At 36.3% G+C, this 27,835-nt stretch overlaps 1 protein-coding gene across 23 annotated transcripts in view; it reads right to left on the bottom strand.

The window, feature by feature from the left end:
* Positions 1–27,835, bottom strand: part of kcnma1a (potassium large conductance calcium-activated channel, subfamily M, alpha member 1a) — a 217,547-nt gene that overhangs the window by 93,078 nt on the left and 96,634 nt on the right. For all 23 annotated transcript variants that reach the window (XM_042768609.1, XM_042768615.1, XM_042768613.1 and 20 more), the window contains exon 3: positions 1,997–2,058. In XM_042768609.1, the coding sequence (XP_042624543.1) occupies positions 1,997–2,058 (62 nt within the window). The remainder of the gene's footprint in view (positions 1–1,996; positions 2,059–27,835) is intronic.

Genomic DNA, 27,835 nt, shown 5'->3' with positions numbered 1-27,835 from the left:
GGTTTAGATGGACAAACACTATAATGCTGTTGAACTGTTTCATATGCCATTAACTCAATATATTTTCCATTGCTGACTGCATGCAACAAAAAATGTGCAGTTCAAAAGAATGGCTCAAATGGAGCCAGTTGACTAATTTTTAATGTAACAAATTAAAAAAACAAACACCAGCAACTTTGTCTCTGTAAAGTGAAGATCCTATCATTGAGGCTGTAATATTATTGGTAGACTGCACGTCTAGACATATCTTAAGAAAATGTAACCACAGATGATTTATTTCTTGTAAAACCCAAGATATCATTCTAATTTTACAAGTAATTATTTATTTTGTTGCTAAAAAAAGTAATATTCTGCTGTTAGAGATTCGTTACTACTACTCAGTGCATTAAACAGACTTCCATCACACTTCGTCATTACGCAAACATAATAAAGCCTAACAATTTTTTTTTTTTTGCAAAAATACACAGCATTGTGTAAAGTAAAAACAGCATTGTGTAGGAAACACTGAACTGAACTGACCTCATCTAAATCTGTTCATCGTCTGTCTCACATATGCACTCAAATGAGAAAGCTGCTGACTAAGCTGTAATATGAAAACATGTATTGTAAATGAGGAGCCAGATCAGGCTTTTTTTTTCTGAATGATGCATAAACACAGTGGCTCGCCCCTCCCTCCGCTTCCTTTACCATCCTGATCGGCGCATTATAGGGATTAAAATCTCTCATTTTACCTGGCTTCGCTCCAGCATGCGCACACAGACTGTATGTAAGACTTTATATTCAAGACTGCACCCATGCTCATTTGAGCGCTTAGCATAGAATTAAACTGCACGTGTTGGCTTTTTACATGCTGCACTATGCCAACACAGCAATCTGGATATCTGACTCACTGCTATATTTATAGTGAATGAGTTTTGCTTATTATACAATCACTGATGTAAAAGTATGTAGAGACTGGCCACACATATGTAAATAGTTTGAGCAAGGTTTATCTTGAAAACTATGATATTCGGATATCCTGGGCAACAGCTAACAGCACACCTTTCTCTAGGGAGCACAGGGGAGAGGGGTGGGTGGCAGAGATGCTCTGCTAATGTAACCATGGGAACTGGCCTGCTTGGCTTTCATTGACAAAATAATCCCGCCACACCGAGGCTGAGTCTTTAAAGTCCAACATTACAGGAGAAAGAGAACAAAACCCTGAATTATTATAATGGTACCCTTAACAGTACCAATGAATGTAGTGTTCAGTAATATCGTATCATTATCTATATGGGAAAATAATACATTAACACTGTAGACTGCCCTGCTACCATCTGTGCCTTGTACTCCTAATGATAAACTATTGGAGGTTTATGCATTTTACAGAAATATTGACCAGTGGGTATATTTTAAAACAAATTGTAGCATTTACTGCATTCTTCCAGCTTCAACCTGTTTATCAAAATTATTATAAGAAAAAATATATTTAATATTTGGGAAATTTAAGTTATTCCCAATTTAACAAGCTCCTGCAGAGTTAAATCTTTATTTATTGAAGTTAAAACCAAATTTACAACCCTGTCACAGATCTTGGCATAATGCTAAATTTATTAATTTACATTTTTGTTCATTAAATGTTTACTGCTAGAAAGAAACAATCTCTAAAAAATAGATTTTAAATTGTCTTAAAAGTATCAAATTTCAGTAATAAGAATCCATTTTTAAACTTCACATAAATAAGTCTAAAATAAAAGACTTCACAATTAAAGTTTATTTGCCATCCTGCCTTTGCCCTGCTATTTTCTGACAGTTAACCACCTCTTTGTTGAATGTTGACCCTATTTTAGAGTTGGCCCTATTCGGTGTCATTCACTGAAAGTGCTTTTATAGTGAAATGAGGCGAAGGAAATCACTTGTTTATAAGATCACATAATTTAACATATGTGTTTAAGGCCTTTGATCATGTGAGAATAAATAATTCAGGCAAGAGTTGTTGAATCAGAATAGGACTCACTCCGAAGAATCTATGAAGTATATTCCCAGAGCTCCGATGCTGAGTGCAAAGACCAACACCACCTGGAGGGGGAGAGAGAAAGAAAAGAGAGAAAGGGGAAAGGATATCATTAGTGAAGGTCCACTGAGAACAGAACCACTTACAGAGAACAGTTTAATCCTGGAGCTGTTCAACAATGAGCACAACTCATTTGCACCCAAACTACACGTGTGGATGAGACATAATAAACAGGAAATGTCATAAAAAATGTAAATGATCCCAACAAATCAGGCTGTGTTCCCAAACCTACTGGGCTGTCAACCTAAGCACTGTTTAAGGACAACGTGGGCACATTTGAACATTCAAACATGCCTGTAAAGCAGTCTAGGAAGACAGTAGCTCACTAGGGTTAGAGATGCAGCTCCAATCTGAGCTCTCAGAAAAACGAATGAATTTAATCAAGTGAGAGTAACTTTTGAGAGACACTGAGAAGGGCTTTTTTATTTCAAACAAAAGACCGAATTAATTTAATTGGTCCCCTGGAGGATTCATATTCTGGGGTATCTTTGTAAGCCCTGTATTTAAAAATGTATTCAAAGACAATTTTAGCCCATTGCTTAGTAAAATTAGAGACGATTTAAACCGATGGGATACTCTACCTATTTCTTGGTTAGGTAGAGTGGCTCTTATAAAAATGACTGTCCTTCCCAAGCTTCTATACCTAGTTCAGATGATCTGTTCTGTTCTCTAAAAAGGTTTTAAAAGATGTGAATGGCTGGCTTAGCTCCTTTATTTGGAGCAAGTGCAAATCAAGGTTGAAATTTTCTGCACTACAGTTGTCAGGTTTGATGGGAGGACTGGATTTGCCTAATATTAAGCCATACCAATGGTCTGTACATTTAAGATACATTTCTGACTGGGTTGCTCTTGATAACTATTCTACTTGGTTGGACCTTGAACAGTTGTTGTCAAAACTTCCCCTTGTGGATCTGTTGTTTCTCAAAAAAAAAATTAAATCCTTATTGGAGAACTGAGATAACCCTGGAACTGTAAATGCACTTAAGGCATGGAGGGCTGTTTGTCATTTCGAGGGAATACATAAATTAATCTCTGCTCTTTCGCCAATTGAGAATGACCTGGATTTACCTCCAGGCAGTTTTAATGGGAGGTTTAAATTTTGGGTGAATCAAGGTATTAATCGGCTTATGGACTTGTTTGATGAAGGCCTAATATTTTTTGAGGATTTGACACAGGAGTATCAATTATTAACAGGACTTCTTTCATTTTTTACAGATTAGTAACTATATTTTGAAGGATACCTCAATGTACTAATATAAGTCTGTCTCCTATAGAAAAACTATTATTTCAAACACCTGGAAAGAAGTGAGTTTGTTATACAAGGCTCTCAATGCTACATTTGAGGGAAATGTAGTTCTGAATACTAGACTTGCTTTGGAGAGGGAACTTTCTATTTCTTTAAGTGATGAAGAATGGGGCAATATTTGGAAATATGCCAAATACATTTCAGTATGTAATCGTACCAAGGCTATAACAATTCAAAATTATACATGGAATGCATATTTCACCAAACTGTAGACATGCATTTAACAATACCCTTTCACCTCTATGCCTTAAGTGTAAAACACAAATTGGTACTCTCACTCACAGTCTTTGGTCATGTAATCAGTTACAAATATACTAGACCAAGATTGTATAACATATGACTGTAAAACATATTAATGAGTTGGATAAGTGATAAGACTCCGAATATAGACTCTGGCTGGCACAAAATTTTAATTGAACTAATTCAACTGGAACATTTTACATGTTTAGTTAATGGTCAGCCAGGTCAGTTTCTAGGGATTGAATAATCAAATTTGTTTTGGAATGGTTTTCCTATTCATGTACCCCAAGTGTATGCATAAGATTTTGAACTTGTATTGTACTACCACTAGTGTGGTTATCCGCTTGATTTTGATTATATCAATTTTTCTTTTTCCTTTTAGTGGCCTAGGATAAATCGGTTTATTCTTCTGCCAATTTTTTGTTTTGTTTTGTTTTTATGGTCCTGGTTTATATTCTTGTGTGTTTATAAAAAATTTATAAAAAACTGTCACCAGTGAACAAGAGAGAATGTATTTGTGTTTATAGTTGTGAGTCTAAAACAAACTTTTATGTTTGTTGTGTTAGCACTGGTGAACAAGAGAGAATGTTGACTGTTGGGAATCTAAACTCAGTGTTTATACACGTGTGAGTCTAAAAATGTTACTTAAAAACAATACAAGTACAAATAAAATTACAATTGTTGTGTTTATGCACCGTTTTAAATTGTTGTGCAATGTTATGATTCAGTGGCTGCTTTTTGATATTTTACAAAATGATTCAGTGGCTGCTTTTTGATATTTTACAAAGTAATTCATCCCTGTGACGCAAAGCTAAATTTTCAGTAGCCATTACTCTGTCTTCAGTGTCACATGATCTTCAGAAATCTGTCTAATATGCTGATCTGCTGCTCAAGAAACATTCAACTTTTCAAGAAATATTTTGTAACATTATAAATGTGTTGATGCTCTGAATGAAGGGAAGCCTGTGCACTAGTATCCCCAGCTCAGTGGAGCGTAGAGCACAGGAGAGGGGTGCAGGGAGCACAAAGCTCCTGAGGTCAAATCATTTGATCTTTCCTGGGACGCTGCATGTGAGATACACACTATACCCATATCAGGTGAAACTGAGACAACTGCTATTGAATGGCTGCTATGTTGTGGTGCGTGGTGGAGTAGTAAACATGTATATGTGTGCTGACCTGTGTCACCCACACTGCTTCCCAAACTAGTGGGAAAGAGAGATATGAGACAAATTAAGCACAAAGAAAACAGGAGAAAATCTGTCATGCACAAAAATAAATTAGAAGACTTCAATCCCTATCTTACCTCCCTTACAAAACCATGATTTCTGTATACTAACCATATCTAACTATACTATTTACACTACAACATTAATACACCATAGCTGCTTTATAAAAACCATAGTTAACATTCACTGCCACCTCCGTCGATAATGTCACCATTTATAGAAGACATATGTCAGTGGGAAACTGACTGTGGAAACATAAAACACGTTAAGTAACAATTTAGAGTGTTGATTTGCACATTACGTATTAAATTTGGTGTGGCAACTAGAGCATATGCTCTAGGCATGTTCACTTGTGGTGCTCATATGGGTTACACAGGTTTGAGCCCGGCCTGCAATGTGTCCCAGTTCCATTATTGCTCTCTTTTCCATATAATTTCCTGTCAGTCCCACTCTAATGGTCTGATAAAGCACCACTTGAACCTGTGGTGGTGTATCTGTACAATAGAAATTGCGATGCTACCAACTATCACCTTTAAAAAATATTACAATATAAATTTACATAAGAGATATTATTTTATTTGAACAGCAGACTTGTGTTCTGCGTTACTTACAAAATGACTTTAAAATTCAACAGTGACATTTGTGAAAATGTGATACGACACATATACATACATCTGAAATACAGCATCTGAACTGCAGACTAAAGAAAATGCAAATACACAACGCTTGTGATTAAAGAGCAGAGATGTGAAGTACCCTTGCCTGTCTTTTCCTAGTAAGTAGATTTTTGGCAGACTACCACATTAGTTTTAAAATCCCTGCATAGCAAAAAGAGGGAATAAAGTCTGCTAAATGGTTACTTCTCAAACAACTTCTTGTTTCAGACCTCTAATCCACACTACAGCCTGCCAGCTTCCATACTGACAATAATGTACATTCAAGCAGTGTTTACAATAAGCATGATCAATAAAAAAAGTCTCCTATTTCACTGAATGTAGCTAAAATCTTATGAAATGGACTGTTTCTGTGCTGGCTTCAGATTGGTCAATAGAGCACACCAAGAGTGCTAAAATTCACAGTAAATGACAGCTATGACTGGAAAGGCGTTCACTATAGCACTGCACACCACCCATAGGATAACATTGTTACTGTTTACATCTTCACAATGAAAGTACTTCATGAAATTGGGTGATAAAATAATATGAAAGCACTCATGCTTAAACTTGTCCTGAAAAGCATGTGAAAGAACACTCCAGGCACTCTAAAACAGTCACTGGCCGAGGTTGAGTTTTGAGGTGAATGGAAAAGTCTCTTTCTGTGTGGTGTAAGGTGATTAGACCTTCTTGACCCTTAAGGTCTAAAGGGCTATTGGCTGGAGAGTGGACATCTCAAACATTAAAGACTGGAAACTGCAGCTGCCAGACAGGGTGTTTGTGTATCCAACAGTGGAGAACTATACTGGCTCACCTCACGAGGTCAAACGCAGGGGTCTATTTGAGAAGTAATTCTACACACGGACGAGCTCTGCTCCAACGATTAGCTCTTTTTTCAGAATCATTAGGCACAATGATTCATTGTGTGCTTGTGCACAATATAACTGGGACAAACATGGATCATGTTACATATGTTCAGATCACTAAAACTGTTCTTTATGGTTTTTCCCATATCTAAAATAAATAATTATTTTTTCTTAACTTTGTCATTACATAACAGGTATGATTTTAGCTCCCCATGGTGAAATCCAAGACTTCTGCAAAATAAATACATAAATAAATAACCATAACCTTTCCCTGTTATTTTGTATTAATTTCAATAGACAACATACTAATATGTAATTAATAAGGTAGCACGATAATATGATATAAATGTAACAAATTTTTATTTACACCATTTACATTTACACTAATTATAATAGTTTTCCTGCATGGATGCTGTGCAGTGCACAGTTTTGTGTCTTAGATTTTACTAAGATGGATGTACAAAACCTCATATTTTCAAAATTGACCGCATTTTCAAAATCATATTCAAAATCAATTGCATATTTTAAAATACCAGTGGGCTGGTCTTGCAAAATGCTCAAAAAAAGTGTCATGTATCTATATGTACATACATTACTACACAAAAGTTTGGAGTTGGTAAGATTTAGATTTATTTATTTATTCATTTATTTTTTAAAGAAGTCTCTTATGCTTACATTTAAATTTTCTTTGATATATTTTTCTTTTCAGGATTCTCTAAAGGTTAGAATGTTCAAACAGCATTTATTTGAAATATAATTTTTGTAACAATGTAAAATTCTTTATACTGTCACTTTGGATCAATCCTGCTGAAAGTATTACATTCCAATAAATAAATAAATGAAAATAAAAATAAATAAATCTTACTGACCCCAAACGTTTGAAGTGTATATGTAACTCAACTTCTTACAGTACAAACTAATCAACTTAAAGGATGGATGGATAAGAACAAGAAACAAAAAAATATATAAATATATATATATAATTAATCTCATCCAAAAAAAAATAACATTCCCAAAAAAAAAAAAAAAAACTCCAGGCAGTTAAGTAGACCCTTGAAAGAGATATAACATTTGTTAACAGGACCTAGTCTTCACCTCTGTTTCAAAATGATCATAGACACAAAGCAGTTGGTGAACCATTTTATCTCTGTGACCACCAACAATACTCATACTGCTTTACATAGGCCACCTTTTGAAGTTCATAAAGCAGTTGGCTTAGCCTAACATTATCCTGTCGAAGCAATATACAAAACCTCTCGAATAAGCCGGATCACTGTATTAATCAACTGCATTATTGATGACCAGAGGCTGATTATTTTCATCCGGCCTGTATTTGGATTGATATCCCCCATTGTCTAGTGAGAAAACACCTTGATGCATTTTTAATTGGAGCTCTTTGTCTGGGCAATAGCGAGTTCCAGTGAGTAGCAGCGGGAGGAAGAGGAGCTGTGCGGCTCAAGATAAGCAGAGACCATAGAAAACATCACTCCTTCTCCACTGCAAGAGATACTAGGCACTCCAGCATCATTCAGAAGAGCTGCTTTTGATCAAAAGATGCTAGTGGAGCATGTAAATGCCATTTTGGTATTACAAATTTATGTCATTTGACTTCATAGTTGTCTTCTTCCACAAGAGGGCACAGTGTGCTTGTTCCACAGTCCATACAGCAGGTTGGTGACATTAAGACTAAAGATCTTTACACCACCAAACACTCATTTCCTTGCAGCTGAATAGTGAGTTTTACTGTGGCTGGTTGCTGAAAAGCTGAGCATTTGAGCACTCCCGATGAACTGAGACGATAAGAGGCATCGTCTTTAAACTGACCCAGTTATTCATCTGGAAACATCGGTGCCAGAACTGCGCTCTTCTCTCACTCAAGCTCACTGCAAAACCATTACCACAATTACAGCAACGTAGAAGCAAAAGATTCACAAATACATACAAACATATCAATGGGAGAGGGATTCTGGGATATGGAGGATTTTGTTGTTGTTCCTAAAAAGATGTCAGAGAATTAGAACTTGATTGCAAAATCGATCAATGACACATAAGGCTGTCTTTTCAACATACACACCAAGTTCTTAGAAATGTACACTTTGTATTCATGCGCTTTCATATTTAAAAAAAAACTTTATCTTTAATGGTTCAAATTTATTCTCTAAAATTTTAATTTCATGTGTTGTAACCATCAAATAATAAAAAATAATATGTTAACTTCACTGAATGCATTTAATTCCTTGAATGCATCATAATTGTTATTTTATATTTAAAATATTAATATTTAATATACTTTAAGGTGAAGTAAAATTCAAGTCATTGTACATATGAATTGCATTTAAATACATTTTAAATAAATGAATTGATCAGAAATAAATAAATACCATCATATCATTGACATTTATGATTATGACCTTAACAGCTAAGCATACAGATATGCATACTGCTCCTCATATAACCCATTACAAGAGATAACAAGGGTGCTAAAGAGCTATTGTTTTAAATATAGCATGTCGTTTGCTGTGTGCTGTTTCAAGTTGCATCATGAAAGTGGTGTTTACAGACAGAGTAAAGTATGAATCTGGATTCAAGGGTTCTCACATGGCCCAGTACAGTCATGACCTGAAATATGACTCACTAATACGAACACACACACACGCACTTTCTGACCACAGTGTTGTGCGTTTCTCACTGTGCAGTTTCATGTGATAATTTCCTACACATTTTCAATCGAGTTCACATTGTTTCTCAGTGCTGGTGCAACTGAATTCTAATTAGGGCTTTTTGACTTCTCTCTGCCTCTTGACAAGCCCCTTCAAAAGTGCACTTTAACAGATTTAGCTGACAGGTGATGTGGCCAGCCTGCAGATGAGTCTCTTCATATTAGTGGCAGATATTGAGAGAAACCAAAAGAGTAAGCTGTGTAGTTCAGATGAAATGGCATGCAAATGAGCTCTGAATCTGAATCTGAATCTGGTTTCCTCATTATCCCGCCGTGATTATTTGATAGATACATGGGCTTTCGAAAGACATTCATGGAAGTGAAGAAAAGTGATATTAAAGATGTTAGTAACTCATAGGGCTGCTTGAAGGGAAAATGGCCAGCCCCCAGAGAGAAGTGATAGGGTCTTATGTAAGACTGATACAGCGTTTCACATGATGAGAGGGAGCTTGTATTGTGGTTTGACAACATATAAGAACCTTAATAATATAATTACACAAATAATAAATTTACCTCAGATTGCCACACCTGATAGATTTCCCCATTCATGAGAATATACTGAACATCACAACACAAATTTTATCATTCAACCAGGCTGCCCACGCAAACACACAATATTTTTGAAAGGGGGGCACTGAGATGTTATGGGGGGTGTTTGGTGTTTGGTTGAGGCAAGTTTACATCAAAGATGTATGAACTGAAACTTACAAAAAAAAATGGTCTGCAATGTCCTAACGCCGTATCTATACTGGATGCATCAATGTGCACTTTCCATATATTTCTCCAGTTAGCGTGGTAACAAGCAGGTGGAATGCGTCAGAAATAGAACGCGGCATCAGTTTACTGTAAGCGTACGTTCAGTGACAGAATCACTGATTATAATGGGTTCTGTGTGCTTTGGCACGCCATGTCGCGCCATTCGCGCCTGGTTTAGTAGTGCTACCTACCAGTTTTCACCAATGCTACTAGACTAGACAGTGTATCATTTCCATTGCAATGACTCTTTGCTGCAGTGTTTGCTCAGCTTTCTGTTGCACAGCTGCTGAACTTCTTTGGAAAACAGCTAGCATTCAGAGACGATAAAGCACAATATGCTTTTTTTCTTGTTCTTGTTTGGGGAAAAAACACAAATTCTTCTTGTTTGCTGGTTGGCTGTGAATAGTATGAAGTTTCTAAAGTTTATTTAACACTCATAAATATAATTTATATATATATAAAAAAATGTTGTTTATTGGAAAACTAATGATGAGATTTCAAGTCCAGTCAAATCAAATTGCATGAATGTCATGTGGCATGCAATGATGTGTTTTTAAAATTATATATGGGTTAAATGCATACTTTTAAAATACATATTACAAATAAAAATATACGCCACCATTCTAAAGGGGGTAAGTAAAAACGTACTTCTGCTCAGTAAGTCTGCATTTATTTAATCACAATTGCAGTAAAAACAGTAAATCTATCATTTGAAATAACTGCTTTCTATTTGAATATATTTTAAAATGTATTTTTCCTGTCATGCTCATCATGTGACAGTGTCACATGATCCTTCAGAAATCATGCCGTTCCCTGCTCAATAATAATTTTTTACTATTATAGCTGTTCTTTATAGCTGAAAATTGTTATGCTGCTCAATAATTGTGTGGAGGTGTTTTCATTTTTCAGTGAACAGAAAGATTGAAATGTAAATATTAAGTGGAAAATAGAAATGTAAATTATCTGATTTTATTTTAAAATAGAAATCTTTATTAACATAATAAATGTCTTTATTGTGATTTAATTTATTTAAAAAAAAAATTATTGTACATGGAATCTTGACTTAGAGATATAAATCAGGACATCCTTAAATTAGTAACTATTTTGATGAGGAGTGTACATTTCCCATATTTCTACTTAGATTCTGTGAGAATATTTCAAAGTGAGCTTTCAAATACTTCAAAGAAAACTGAGAAATATAGTAAAGGAGGGGTTACATTTCTTCCATTTACATGTCACATGTATGTGATATTTACCCACCAAAATTACCATGTTCAGTCAGAAAACACAGAATTCAATTTGTTCTTAAAAACAGGGTATTTTCTATTACTAAGGGACGATACTTTATTATTTTTCACTAAAAGCTAATTAAAAACATCCACCCAAAAAAGTTGAGAACCACTGCTTTAAGCTGTTGTACATCTGATAGGAATGCACAGACGCACACTCAGGCAGCAGTATCTTGAGTGAGTGCACTGTTTACCGTGTGGACTGGTGAATAATTCACCACCTGACTCCATAGGAAATGGCACCTACTGGACACTGTCAGTGGGAAACGCACATTGATTTGTGAAGATGCTGATAGTCGACATATAAACAACATAAATGTATTCCTAAGGTGTTGGTGTGAAACCTACCATAGAATTGAATTAATCTGCTCATATTCAGAAAGCAAAATCATCATTGATTACGAGAGATGTGCCATTGCTGTTCAAAGAAATTAAACCTTTTTAAGGTCTAAAACTGGTGGACCATAAAATGGGTGAAACAATAGAGAAAAGTCATATGCAGTGACCAGAATTTTAAATAAGCACCTAGCAACAACCAAGAACACCCTAGCAACCACCTACAAACCACTAAGAAATTCTCAGCAACCACACAAAACACACTAGCATCATTCAGAAGTCAATTCAGCAGCTCAATGACTAGGCCATCCCATTTTAAGAAGAGTTGTGCATGGGAAAAACACACTGCCTTCAGAAAATGTGCAAATACAGTATGTGTTATAGCATCATTCAGAAGTCAATTCAGCAGCTCAATGACTAGGCCATCCCACATTAAAAATCCAGAAGTCAATTCAGCAGCTCAATGACTAGGCCATCCCATTTTAAGAATGTTTTTTTTTTTTTTTTTTTTTTTAAATAAGCACAATCCATAAAATCTGTCATATCACTAAAACAATTTGAGCTATATTACAGCTGACAGAGTTCCATATCTACTTACACTGACAAACAATAACTTCACTGTAACAGAAACTAAATTAAATGAGTTCATTCCACTCAAATTTTACAGAAGGTTCATAGTACTTAATAGAAAAACTGATTATTTTAAGCTGATTTTTTTTACTGAATGAGTTGCAGCAGATTTCTAGTTCCCAGCATGCACTGCATCAGACTGCATAAGAGAGTGAATGTTGAAATTAAGTCTATTTTCTGTGTTTTTGCACAAGATTAATACAGGGTGAGATGTGTTTATGTTTAATAGTCTGTTATGTTGGGATTTATATGGGTTTCTGTTACACTGCAGTTTTGCAGGGGTAACCATTGTGCTGAATAAGAGAGCATTTACCCTCCAAAGTTTTGAGTTAATAGGATGTTAATGCAATAAAATTATGACTTAGCGCTGTCAGCATTTTAAATTAATTGCAAATAACATGGTTATGCAGGACAAAATCAAAATATATTGAGTTTGTTAACTTTTTTGTTAGACTTCTTAGAGTTATATAGTTGATATAAACAATTAGCTCAAATTTTGAGTTCTACTTGCCTTTTAGGGTTTACAGAGTTATCAGCAGATCAAATCATCATAACTTTAATCTAGCATAGTTCACAAAAATGTTTCACCAAGTTGGGTCAAAATCTAAAATGATCTGTTCTTACAGGGTCACAGACAACAAGGCAAATAACAGTTTTGTCCTTTTGAACAATAAATACTAATTTTGGCACTGCTGGGTTGTGATGATGTCAAATGTCAAATCTGAGGACAGAGGCAAAACCCACATCAAAACAATGTCTAGTTAACGCTGTCAGACATTACAGCTGACCCTCGCTTGTCTTGACAGTTTCACCTCAGTTGCCACCCAGCTTAAATCTTTCGATTTAATAAAGCTCAGTTTCATAAGAGCAAGCCCAGAGTCATTCGTTCTTAAACATGTATCCCATCTGTCCCCACAAAGAAGAAACATAAGGACCAAAACCCTTATAAGAACAAGTCTTATTCAGACAGGGTGCAGCAGCCAAATCATCAGCATCCTGACCTCTTGAAGCTCATCAGAGGGGCTGCTGTCATGATCTGTCTGGTGGAGAGTTAGTGCTACAGACACTGCTCTGATGAGAAAGGCCTGCTGGAGTCAAGCCCTCATAACCCTCAGTGTCCAGAGCACAGACCCTCTGAGAGGACCACCTCCATGTCAGCTCCCTCAATTCATTCTAGCAGACACATCTGTTGATCTGCTTCGTCTCTTTTATTCTATTTCCACATCCACCACTCAGCTGCATCCTCAATTTTAGCACCTATGAAAACTGTACACCATGACAAAATGCATTACCCTCTGTAATGTTGCAAAATAATACTACTAGTATTATTAGTGTACAGTCCATTACACAGTCATATTCACAGCATGCATTACATTTACACATTACTGTTTCATTACTGTGTTTCCTTGCGCTCTATTTGTGGTGGCACTTACCCCAGGGGAATTTACTGGAATTTATAAACTTGATACAATAAAAATATCAAATATAAAAACATTTATCAAAGCTAGAACATGACAAAACTTCATGAGGTGGTAAAACACTGGAAAAAACCCAAATATTCCCAAAAAAAATAATAAAAAAACCCAAAAAAACCCCAAATATGCCTCACAGATGTAATAAAGCATTCCAGGAAATCCCTAATATGGATAAAGGCATCCAGCTATTGCTGTAGCTGAATAAAAAAAGAAGATAGAAACACTGTAATTGACTGAATATGAAGACAATAAACACACGACCGCAGCAATATAAGAATAAAGTCTATTAAATTGTCAAGAGTGACAGTAAGGACATTTATAATGTTACAAAAGATTTCTACAAGTCACCTTTTTTTTATTTATATAGCGCTTTATACAATACTGATTGTGTCAAAGCAGCTTTACAGTGTCAAACAGGAAAATAGTTTGTCAATAATGCAAGAGGACAACAACAAAGAGTCATTTTTCCAGCTAGTCAGTTCATTGATGATTCAGTGATGTCATCATCCAGTTCAGCTCTCTTCCAATAAAGTATTCTACAGTTCTACAGTATTTCAAATAAACAAACTTTCTGTGCATCAAAGAATCCTGAAATTTTTTTTTTTTTTTTTAAATCATGGTTTCTGGTAGGCTTGCTGTGATAGTCGATGTTGACGGTGGTACCGGTGTTAAGCTTGTGTCATGTCACTTGCCCACTGTGGAACCAGCCTTGACTGTCGTTTAAATTTTTTATACATAACAATATACATAATTAATACATGCTAAAAATCATTAGTTCAGTTAGAGAACAGACACTACAATTAAAAGCTGAACGCGGCTGCTCAGTGCAGTGTGACATATGACCATCGCATTACAGATCAGCAGCAGGAGTCAGATTACATTTATCATGTGCTGACTGACAAGAAGAGTGAGGTGAGAAAGACAAGACCATGGTGGAAGATTTAGTTTCAAAACTAAATGCAAAAGCATCTGTTTGACAATATCTTGGATTTTGAAAAGCCTGTTGTCTTTTGCCATTTATCGAAGGTGATTTTGGAAGTTTTTATAACATTTGTTTCTTATTTATTTGGTTCCACAGTGTTTGCTGAATGTCAGTTTAATAAGAATAAAATAAGTTCTATTATATTCAACTGCTCTTTATTTTCAGATATAATAATTACACTCAAATAAAAACTGAACTGTCGTCATACCAGATTTATAAAAAAAAATACATATATAAATTAAATGTAAATGAGCTCCTCTTTAGTGTTTTGTAGCTAACTAATGAACTGTGAACACTGGATAACTTTGTTGAGGTAAATGCAATGTTAAGTGACATTGTAAACCAGCTGTTTTACTGGCTAGTTGAAACGCTGAATGAGTGATTACAGGAGATGTGATATATGTCGGTAAGTTGTACTGTATCTTTCAACATACCTTTTGATGTTCATTCATGTTTATTTAAATTGCATTAAATTGCCAGAGACTCGTTCTCCGCTCTGCCGCTTGAACTGAAGCTGCTACACACTTATCCATAACGCCACATTTAAAAGCTTCAAAACGGCATTTACTGTATGAATTTTGTGACAGAACGGACAGAATCTGAAAAATGAGCCTTTGTTTCTTATCACAAGTAACAAACACAAAGCTCTTTGTTATTATTGGATGAGAAGTGCATTGTTTGGTTTTGAGAAAAACTGCAGATCTGGCAAAACCTGGCTTGATTGGGTCAAATAGAGCCTGCTTTAATGTTGCAATTTTTTTAAATTTGTTAATGCATTTGTATTGCGTTAATATCGACAGCCCTAGATTCAACACAAGAGATTTTCTTCACATGCTGTATGACTTGTTGGGATGCCTTGGCCTCCTCTTTTTGATTGACAGGATATAACTGGGCCTGATCATCGGCTGTATTTAAAAAAAAAAAAAATTGCTTTTATCGGCTGATACCTATTATTGGCCGATACATCAGTGCATCTCTAATAATATTTTTATGAATTAAATAATAACTTTGTGCTGGGGGCAGTGAAAAGATTATGTGTTTTTTTACTTTCAAAGGTCCAAACTTAAATAGTAAAAACTAGTCTTGAGACATAATACATAATACAACACATGGATCCTTTGGCACAAAACTTCCTGTGACTAGTTTTTCATATTGATTCTTTCTCTCAGTTTTCACTTCCTTTCGGCAAAGAACAGCCTTCTTCATACAGTCATTTTCAGGTCATCATTAACACTACATCCTGCAAACAACACTCAAAGTCACAGTCAATGGCTAACACCTTCAGCAAAGTCTTAGTCAATACCGCTTACTTGGCAGCTAAACTTCTGAGAAACTACAAAAAAGCTGCTGTTAAAAAAAAAAAAAAAAACATTCATCCCGTGACAGCTTTGGCCTGACAGATGCAACAAATACACATGGCTTCAGCAATGTCCTGAAACTAGAGGTGCAAATGGCCCCTGTCCATTTAACACTCCAAGTCGTGTGGGACAGACAAATTTCATCTCAGAGACAAGTGATCTGTAGAGAGGACAGAAACATCAGATGAACCGACAGCAGTTCAAGGGGAACATCTGGGCATCCAACAGTGGCCCAGGTCTACGGCACAGAGAATTCCCAGCGTTTGGTGCTCGGACTTGGCATGGCCAAGATCCTCATTATGTTGCCTGCAAACTGCCAACATTCAGGATTAATGGCCTTATGCACATGAAAACAGAACCACATCCAAATAAGCCATGTGCCATTTTCCATGCGGTGTCCAGCATGTCATTCGGAGCTGACGCTTATTACGGACCGGTGATCATAATCGGATCCATAGCTCTATTGTGACATGCTGCTGATATAGTTATCTAATCTACAGGGTCAGAATCTCCCTAAGCCTCAGCACCAAAAATAACTTTCAAATCTTTGACATGCCCAATTAACTGCAAAATACATACTTCTAAACAGACCCCAGACCTTTATTTTTTTTGTCTGATAACCATTTAAATTATTTGACCCATCCAGACAGATGAAAAACGAGCAGGCATCAGATGTCCCAGTGTTGAGCTTATCTAAAATGCAGAATGATGGCAGATATTGAAGAGAGTGCAGACAGGCTGACATGTAGGAAAATGATGTGTCAAATGTGTCAAACTGAGATGATCTCTGAAAGAGGACACCGCAGACCCACAGAGCTGATAGGATGAGGCACCTTGTCACAGAGATGAGGCACAGTGTCGTTTCAGTGACCTTGACTGACTTCAGAGCCATGGAATATAAAAGAGGTGCTTCACTGGCCCCCGTCATCGGTGAGAAAGGACAAGCACTGTGATTGGTCCAGCTCAGAGGTGGGAGGATGTAAAAGTATGTGACCAGAATTCAGACTGGCTCCCTGAGGAGCAGCCAAACAGGTCATTAACTGCCTCGCAAGGACGTGAGATCGAGCATGTCTATCTCTCCTGAAAGATGAGGTGTTTTTTCATTGTCATGACACCTCCTAGGGATAATTCCTCTTGTGCATAGATTATTATCTCACAGTAAGACTTGATTCACAGCGATGCTTGCTACAGGCAGTAAATGTATAGGGCTACAACATGGGTCAATGTCAAACAAGAGAATCTATGATAAAGAAGAGGGATTTTTTTTGGCAGTTGCGCTTTATTTTTGTAAGGATTCTTTAAAGAATCAAAATTTTGAAAGAACAGCATTTATTTTAAATTAATATTCTTCATTATAGCTGCATCACCTTTTTGTAATAATTTACATAATAGCATCATTATTATATTGAAAAACAAATTGTGTCATGTCATTGACAAATGTTTCAATACAAATACCATGTACATTTTTTTCAATTTTCTGCCATAGGACACTATCTGTTAATTTATCTAAAACACATATTGCAATGCGTAATTTAAAAAAATTAAGGCTGCCCTCGACTAAGGATTTTTCTGGTCAACTAGTAGTTGTTTCGCATTAGTCGACTAATCGCATGTTTATTAATAAACCATTAAAATCATCATAATGAGCCTTTAATTCCCTACAAAGCTGGCCACAGTGCACCAGCAGAAGAAATGACTAAGTGTCTATGAAAAACAGTAAGGAGGCTGCATTAACATTTTAATAATTCACTGATAAACTAGTGTTTTCGGTTTAAGAGATGAAGTCAGCGACACTGACTCAGTCATCTCCGCAGTACTGAATGCGCCTGCATGCATGTTTCATACGGATTACATAATCGGAGAATATTTGTTTTCCACTTGAATTGGATCATTTGAAAGTAGACCTTTCACTCTCTATAGATATATTTTTCATGTCTGCAAGGAAAAGATATACATGTAGTTTCGTTCTCAACTTCACATACAGACCAAGATGTCAGAAGGCACAATCCTGCTTGCTTTCATTATTTTACAAAAGTGCGATGGTCTGATGTTTTTGTCATTAATTTTGTCATTAATCACTTACCCCCATGTCGTTCCAAACCCATAAAAGCTTAGTTCAATTTCGGAACACAATTTATGATATTTTGGATGAAAACAGGGAGGCTTGAGACTGTCCCATAGACTGCCAAATAAATAACAGTGTCAAGGTCCAGGAAAGAATGAAAAGCATCGTCAGAATAATCCATCTGCCATCATTGATTCAACCGTAATGTTATGAAGCGACGAGAATACTTTTTGTACACGAAGAAAACAAAAATAATGACTTTATTCAACCATTCCTCTTCTCTGTGTCTCTCCAAATCAGCGTAGCGTCATTTTGTACGCAGTACGCAGATGGCGTACGCTCTTCTGTTTCAGCCTTGCTGCGCCAATGCGTTGTTTGCTTTCAAACCAAAGCGTAAATACACGTAAAAAAACATATCCTTGTGGTGCGACTGACACACAAGACCATACTCCATCTGCGTACTGCTCAGAATTGGCAAATTTGGGATGAAGTATCCCTTTAATGATCTGCGTGACTTCGCCAATGAGGATTTTTATTTATTTATTTTCCTGCGACTAAGCCACTAATAAAATGTAATATTTATATTTTAATAAAATTAAAATTGTCATTAAAATAATAAAAAGCTATTAGGGGGCAGCCCTAAATTTTTTTAAAAAGTAAAATAAATTAATAAAATAAAAAAATCCTTCATAACAACACCGTATACTGGCCCCTATTTTTACTGACTTTCCTTAGAGTGTGAAGTCAGCAGGCTAGTTGAATAATACTGGATGTCAGAGAGTGATTCATTTGTAAATGTGTGCGCATCCTGTTGTTCAGAGAACAGGGAAAGGGCTGTTTCACTCCACAGCGTTGGGCTGTGTACGTATTTGTGCGTTCATGTGTGTTGAAATAAGGGAGGAAACGTGTGACATTTCCCTGCTGAGATTTGCGAGCGGCAGTAGCCATGTTTCTCTGGCCTTCTGTCACCGTGTCAGAGCTATTCCTGCCGCAGCCTAGAGCGTGATCCCATAAACACACACACATTCACACACACTCCGGCCTATGTAGTGCTACTGAGAACATCACCACATTAACTGTCACTTCCTCTCCAAAATGACCTCCTCATGTGTGGGATTCTTTCATTTATTAAAGATAAATCAGACATTTGCTTATCGCTTTCTATTTCTGACTAGACATTCTACAATAATGGTCTGCTCAACACTTTGTCCTGAATATACAGTACATCTAAAATGTGTAACATATAATAATAATAATACTAATAATATAATGCCCAAAATTAAGGTGAATGCAATGATGTCTAAGCTATAAAGGAAAAATAATAATGCAGCTTGTAATGAGTGGCTGAATTATTGATCGTGGGCTGTAAATGTAAATAATGTTGAATCTGACCTCAACAGTTAGTTGACTTGTGGAAAATAATAATAAATATCTGATCACGATTAAGAAAAAGTGTAAGCGTTTAGAGATTTAACAATGCTAATGACCAACTATCTGGACTACATTTGATAACACAACAGGAGTGAGCTATAAATAATCCAAAATGCAGCTCACTTAAAGGAAATGTGTGTATCCAGCAGAAGAGCGGGTGTGTATGTGTGTGTAAAATAAGAGAGCTGCTGTGTGTTCAGTGTTGGAGATTGAGTCAGCATGTCAACTGTCATTAGTGCTTACTGATCTCTGATTCATGCCTAGCCCAGTGTGCTGCTTCCACACTCAACATTCAGCATGAACACAGCCAGATCACTGCTCACTTACTCCATGTCAAGAAGGAAGGACACGCACTTGTACTTCAGTGTTTGCATATGTTCATTATGTTCATTCTCAATGAAAATTCTTCACTAGGTCTCACAGAGCCAAAGCCTCAGAGCAAATAGCATGATGTTCAACATGCCCCAAGATACTTGAAGACCAGCATCATTTGACAAAAGTTAACCACATTTACTTTAGCAGGTTTAGAAGTTCAACAGCAACAAATTATCACTGTAATTATTAGAAATAATCATGAACGTCAAAATAGCCTTAATAATTACTGACAGCATGTTTCATTTGTCTAATATAATGAGTGAGTGATTTACAGAAGGATCTTCAGTTGGCCACAGATGTTAATACTGTGTGCCAGTCATGCTGTTGTCATGGGCATTATTAGAGGCAATCATTCTTATTATGTATGTATAATCATTGCATAAATCAAACCTGTTAAACTGAAGTGGATATTGCAGTAATAAAAACTACGGTGAGCAATTAATGTGTCCATTTTTTGTTTTTAAGACTGACTATCATTACCGTGGTATAAACTGTCAACCTATATAGATTTTTTTTTTATTCTGCGTACAACACGACATGTAAATACGTGGGCATGGTTAACTTACGTATAGCGCCAACACGACATGTAAATACGTGGGCATGGTTAACTTACGTATAGCGCGCGTGAGACTGAGACGCTGCCTTTTGTCAAAGAAACATGGAGAAAGACAAACGAACAGAACAGAACAGAACAGAACAGAACAGAACAGAACAGGAGGATCCACAAAAGATTCAGTTTTCTAAAGGATTGTTAATAACGTGATATTGTTGGAACAAAGGTGCAGCAGTCAACTGCGAGAGCAGTGCAGCATCCGGGCAGTTTAGAGGAGCGCACAGACTCGCAATGGAGGAAGCATTATGAATTAAGCTTACTTGACTACAACAGTTCATATATCATATACATGTCGGTCAGACAAAGACCTTTAAGAAGTCAAGTTTGGCTATGAAGGACCAGGCCAAAGGTAATCCACTAATGTGCCAATCTCTATTACGGGTTTTTACATCATCTGCTGGATGCCACTCTCTCGTGTACGCGTGTACGACAGTTAGTAACAGATAGAGATTACAGGTTATAAAACTTTAAATATGGATATTTTTTCATGTACAAATGCATCACTTCACTTCAGGAGGCCTTTATTCACCCCCCAGAGCCATGTGGAGCACTTTTTATGATGGATGGACGCCCTTTACTTTGCTTCAAAATCTGGATCACTAATCACTGCCATTATAAACTTTGGAAGAACCAAGACATTTTTTTTTAAATAACTCATATACACATAGGATGGCTTGAGGGTGAGTAAATCCTCAACCCCTGCAAAGCAGAAAGAGTTGTTTCTTGTCTCTCTTCATCTGAGAAATGAGACCGAAATTACAAAGTGTCTGGGGAGACAAAACAGTGACATCATTCTTTACCTAATTAATTCCAGGTTTCCTGTGTTCTTTTTCTGGTTAATAATGGGTTTGCAGCACACTTGAAAACCCCTACAACTGTGACTTAATATTATTTGCACACAGCACAGAGCATGCTGGATAAATGAAAAGCAAAGCTTGCAACTGAAATTTCATTCATAACCCACAGACCACGCTTCAGAGACCACACTGCAGTTTTATTTAATTAGAGCTCACACATACCTTACGTATGAAGACGTCTTTTGTGTCTCTCAAAACTATTATTAATGATTGATTCAGATGCAGCAATCAAGTTGATTTGTTCTGAGTAATGGATGAGTCTGTTTCATTCTGAGAATTGCTCATTGAGTTAAATAATAAATACACTAAACTGAACAAATTCAAAGATGTCAGAGTCCCTTACCCATATGGTAAACGCTTATATAGTTATTAAAGGACTTTAAATTAAATAAGTAATTGTAAACCAATTTGGAAATAAAAATATACAAAAAAAGTAATAAAATAAAATAAAACCGTTTATTACAATTTTTCATCCTAATTCAAGAACTAAAAACCTAGTAAAAAAGCACTCTTTTTAATACTTTGTGCCACTGATTTTGTACTGTTTGTACAATTTTATTAAACTATTTGTTTCTCTCTCTCATTTTCCATGACTGGCGAATTGCATTTCAAACGTCAAGTTTTCCAAAATGCATGGGGACCCAGAATATATTTATTTATATATAACAATACATCAAAACGTGGTAATGGAGCGATATTTACTGACATAAACTACAACACTAAAAATGTAAAATGCCACAGGATTTCCATGAACATTTTTGAGTGATGACAGAAATAAATCACTGAATCTGTGTTCGGAATGGTTCTCTGAACTGCATTTTACATATAGCACTGCCGTACACTGTGAAAATATACAATTCAGACAGACAAAATGATGTCTGAAATAATCATCAAACATCTAACACTGGTAGAAGTCATTAACAAAAATAAATTTGAACTTTCTTCCAAAATACCATCTCATGTAGAGATGGATTTTCGCATTTAGCATTTCGGCCTAAGTGCCAGGTCTGACCTCAAGGATTTATGAAAGTACTGTATGTTTTTGCACAGTAACACCACACACGCTCTGCATCAAATTGAAAACCCTGAATAGCTTCATCCATGCCTGAGGTAAATGTTCAAAGTACAGCACTGCACTGAGCTAAAACCCCAGGTGACGATGGGCTTTTATGATTCTAATATTACAGAAAAGACTTTTACAAGCCGCTACAGCCTCCAGGGGGAACAAGCAAGATCATATCGCAGGGCCTTGCATCTACAGTTACTTCCTATGGGAAGACTAACCGAGATTGACAATTCAAACAGGGAGCAGTGTGCTGTCTAAATAATCAATCCAACAAAAGCCATCAGAGTGAGCAATCTCCACATCTGTCTCCAGCCCATTCCAGGATCTGGATTTCACTGGGCCTGGTGTCAATAAAAGCTTTTATTTAGTAACAAGGATGTTTTCAGTTCTGAAACTTACAGGATATTCTTTTAGTACGATGATCTCTTATAAAGCTCAATTAAAAGTTGATTTCTCAATTCATGACCCCTTTAAAATCCTAAATATCAAACATGTTTTATATTAATCTAGGCAGCCCCAATTTGTGTGCGAGCAGATCGGAAGGTGCAAGAATCGTTCTGTAAACACCTCACATTACCAGATAATCCGCGCCGAACATCGGAACTGATTGAGGTCCTTAAAGATTTCTTCTCAGACTCTCCCCCGATTTTTCACAGAATAAATCAGCTTAAAACTCCTGTAGTGTGAGCACGGCTTAAAATGCACTGCAATTAAGATTGTAAAAAAATTATATACTTTAAAAGTTTTCACATCAACATTTCTTTATCTTGACTGGGCGTTTACACTCCAGTGTGCACCAGTATTCAGTTATACAGAATATTGCAGTAACGAACATGCACCATATGATTATCATGGGAATTTCAAAATACAGCAAATAATTCCAGATATATCATGCAAATTATTTAGATTTTTAGAATGCACATTAGTTTCTTTTCAATCAACTGGTTAAAATTTAACCAGCATGTCATGGAGAAGAAAGGAAGTCAAAAGGCCATTCATATTTTGATGGTGTTTATCAAAACAACAGCAAATACTTCGACATTTGTTATTTGAACAAAAGTTATTATACTTGTTATTAAGAGAACAGTACAATTTATCTATGACCATATGTTATGACAATATCGTATACCCTGGTAAATGTCTTAGCAATTACCTTAGCAGCAATTACCTTAAAGCTGCAGTTCATAAGTTTTTTTCTTTGTTGCCATCTCTGTTTGAAACCTGCAATTGCAGTTAATTGAGGAATTATCATCTTTACATGGGTTGTGCTTCGGTATGGCTCCTCAGCGAGGATGAATCTAATGTTTTGAGGAGCATGTGGGGCCATCAGTTACCGCACCAGAAATCAATGTTCCTTAGAACTGGTTCTATTAAAATACAAATATTGTGTAATCCCACGTATCTGTTATCAGATGCACATTTAAAACTGGAACTTTTGCTTTTGACTATGGGTGAATCTCCAGTTTCACTTATGATTGTCATTTGGACCTTTCTGGATTACAATCCGAATTAATGTACAAATTAATGAACACCAAGAAAACATTACACATTTCTACTATGAATACCATTTATTTTGTCTTTACAACTAACAAATCTCTTTAAATACCTAAAAATCATTTACAAATATTAAAACCTCCACTGGTAGATTTATCCCTGCCCCTTCAAATAGACTTTCCAGTCCCAAATTGAGGTTGAAAAAGACCTTTTTGTATTGTCTTGTTGTCAAAATACTGGTACTTTTTTTAATATATATATATCCCGGACTATTTAATAAATTCACCGACCTCTAAATAAACACATTCAAGAGTCACTGGTCCAAAGCATATATCTGCTTTGATTCATCATGAGTCTCAAGCAGAAACTCTGGTAAAGGTATAAAAGACTTGAGTGATTTCCTCTGTGGTGATCTGGTGGGCTTATAACCTGCTGAAGTGTGTTAACAGATTGAAATGCCAATCAGCCAGTGAATTAGATGCACTCCAGGGCATTCTGGGAGGTGAACTGAGCGAGAACACCTTTCAATGCTGTTCCATATCGAAGTCAATCATAATAATCCCATCTAGCGAACACTGAATCCTACTCCTCCTCGCCACCAGATCTGTTGCATTTGAGTGTGGATCTTTGCTTTACCCCGACTGCCTTATGACGTCATGGCAAAAATGTGGTGGTGGAAGGTGACGAGCAACCCTGTCCAATCTCAGCAAATATAGGAACAGAATCCTAGCACAGGTAAATGGATCTTAAGCAGAGCTAGCTGCTGACTGCACTGATAAGCAATCAAGTGTGTAAATGTGACACTGGTGACAACAGCATATCCTACATGAATCTGAGACCAAGACCCTCAATCATGCACCACAGGGCAAAGACTTTTCTATGAAGATCACAGCATGACACTGATCTGGAATGTGGTTTCAGACACAAAATCCTGAAGATTATATCTAGACACACGTGTGGAATTCTCAATGTGAAGGGGTTCTTTTACATTTTAAAATCATGTTGGCGTGTTGAAAATGTTTTGGTATTGGACTTGGTATGAATAAGCTTTAGTGGTGCAACATAAAGTACATCATAAAAGCAGCAAATATTACAAGAAATGTCTGACTGAGAAATGTCATCATGAACTATATTTCTTTATGCATTCAATGCAGGAACTTGAGTCTGATATCTTACTTCTAAAAGTCTGACAAGAACTGAAATCTCCCACCCACTGCCTCTGACTCAACCTGCCTTAATCTAGCAAAGTCTGCCAGTGAAAAGAGGCACCTATGTGTGTGTGGTACATTCACACTGACAGTTGATAAATAATTCCTTCATAGAACTCAAATGAATTAGGATTTGCTTGTCCACTTTCATAAAGAGAGCTGGAAGCACAATCTGTGAGCAGCTTGGATGAAAACTGGGGACTTATTGGCATTGTCTATGCATAGGATTGATTTAAACATGGTAAAGTATGTCAAATGGACCTCAGTGCAGCTTACGTTATTAGGCTTATAGCTAAAAGACTGAATAAATAAACATAAGATAGATGTGTAGAAATTTGTGAATGACTAGCATTCCAAATTCTATGTTGAATTCTGCAGATGCAGATTCTGTATGGGCCTAGCTATGACTCCCAACAAGCCTGAAGAAAAATGCAGACATGTTATAACAATCTGTATCAGAAAATATAACACATAAGCATTCAGGTTGGAAGCAGGCTGAAATCTGAGGTTCACTCACTACAAATAGTAACTTGAAAGATGAGAGAGCATGGCCTGCGACATCACCTAAGTAGGGCTGGGTATTGTTCAAAATCTTTCGTTCCGGTGCCAATTTCGATACCTCAGTTTCGATACCGGTTCCTAACAAGACTTTTTTCGATACCAATTTTATGAAACCCATTTTAACAAGATTACAGAATACATTACCTCAGAAAAACTTTGGTTTTATTTTTTCAGTTTGACTCGTGCTCCTTAGCCAGTGCACAAATGAACAAAAATGTTTTATAAAGAGCTCATGCTCACCAAAGCTGAATTTATTTTAATAAAAAATACAGTAACACTTGTAATATTGTGAAATAGTATTACAATTTAAAATCGTATTTGAATATATTTCAAAATGTAATTTATTCCTGTGATGTCAAAGCTGAATTTTCAAAATCATTACTTAAGTGTCAGAAATATGAAAACAGTTTGCTGCTTAATATTTTCGAAACTATGATACATTTTTTTCATGATTCTTTGATGAATAAAAAATTCTAAAGAACAGCATTTATTTAAAAACGAAATATTTTGTAACATTACACGTTTTAATTTCACCTTTGATAACTTTAATGCATCCTTACTGAAAAAAAATTCTGACTAAACAACACATTTTTGAACGGCAGTGTACATTCAGTAGTTATTATTTATTGCAATATAAACACTGTGATCAACAAGGTATCTCTTTATTTACCAGTCGAAAACGGGCAACTTTCTGCTCTTATGTTTACTCCGTGCACTGTCAAGGTCTTCATCATATTTGCCGTGGTACCGGTCTTTGCAGCAATTATTTTACCGCAAATACTGCATCGCGCGCTGTTGGCATCGAGCCTGGAGAAATGTACCCACACTTTTGATCGACTTTTCCACATCTTTAAGGTATTATGTGTGTGTGCTCGCGTCTCATATAAGTATGCGCGTGGAAAGTTTGTGCATGCGCGCGCCTCATACAGTCTATGGTATGTGCGCGGAGAGTTCCGCACGTCTCGTGTATGTAGAGTTTGTGTGTGTGTGAGTGACTTTATGTGTGTTGTTGTGCATTTCATATGTAGTTGTTTGAGCACTGACGTTGACGAGTTAACTCCTTAGGTATCGAAATCTGGAACCGAACAACATGTCATTTTTCGATACTCGATAGTATCGAGGCAATTCGGTTGGTACCTAAAAGGTATCGAACTCGGTACCCAGCCCTACACCTGAGACTGTTTAAATATGAGAGGTTGACATCTAAATCGAATTCATTAAGAGGAAAACAAAACAGAATATTAGAGACTGAGGACTGAGGGCAATTTTCCAGTCCTAGATGCCTGTCAGTAGGCTTTCTGACATCTTTCTGCCTCTATGGATCAATGAATTCACATGTTAAGCTCAGACCCTTCTGCTTCAGTAAGCAGTCTGTGAGTCAGCCACATCCATTTATGCTCTCATGAGCTCACACACACACACACACACACACACACACACACACAACAGTAAAGACACTCGCACAACAATGCACTCTAACATACAGACTGCACTACATCCCATGTTACCTGTCAATCAGAAGTGAAATTACATCACTCTGTGGCACATCAGAAGTACTCCGGTTGAACACATGGACCAGTAATCTCGTAACATTTAAATCAAAATGTCATAACTTGATCTTCCGGTAAAAAAGACTCTGGTGACCTATACAAGACTTCTCCAATCATTCAGTCCACTTAAACACTAAATATGCCATGCCAGTTTTGACATCACTGATACAAAGGCCATTGGTTCTTACATGTCAAGTAACCAATCGTGATGCAGATTTCAAGATTTTTGGTTAATAATGACTTAAAGTTTGCTAATAACTTCAGAGTTTAAATATAGCATGAGTGCTATACACAATCTACAATCTAATTTTATGTAAAAGAGCAGCATCAACATTCTTTAAAACTTCTCCTGCATTCTTCAAAAAAGGTAAAGAATCTTAATTTTTAAGTCAACTTTAAATGAAGAATACAAATAATACTACTCTATGATTGTCACAATGCTAATGTCAACTTTGGGCTTGTTGCCTAGAGAAATGCCATCCAAAATTACCATTACTTGAGGCTTATTTGACTTATTAAATTGTTATTAATAATTAAAATGGCCTTTTAACCATCAAATCAGGTCTGCTTCAGTACAATGTCTACAAGATACGTGCACAGTCACCATATATTCATGGGTCAACTGCACTGAGTACATAGAGTCTAGGGCTACATTTAATAGACAATAGCAACTGCCATGCAATTCATGGCCCTGGATATCTTGGCCAAGCACAAATAACATTT

This window comes from Cyprinus carpio, chromosome A13 (genome assembly GCF_018340385.1).
Source record: "Cyprinus carpio isolate SPL01 chromosome A13, ASM1834038v1, whole genome shotgun sequence".
Taxonomy (NCBI): Eukaryota; Metazoa; Chordata; class Actinopteri; order Cypriniformes; family Cyprinidae; genus Cyprinus; species Cyprinus carpio.
This window is presented reverse-complemented; position numbering and strand designations above follow the sequence as displayed.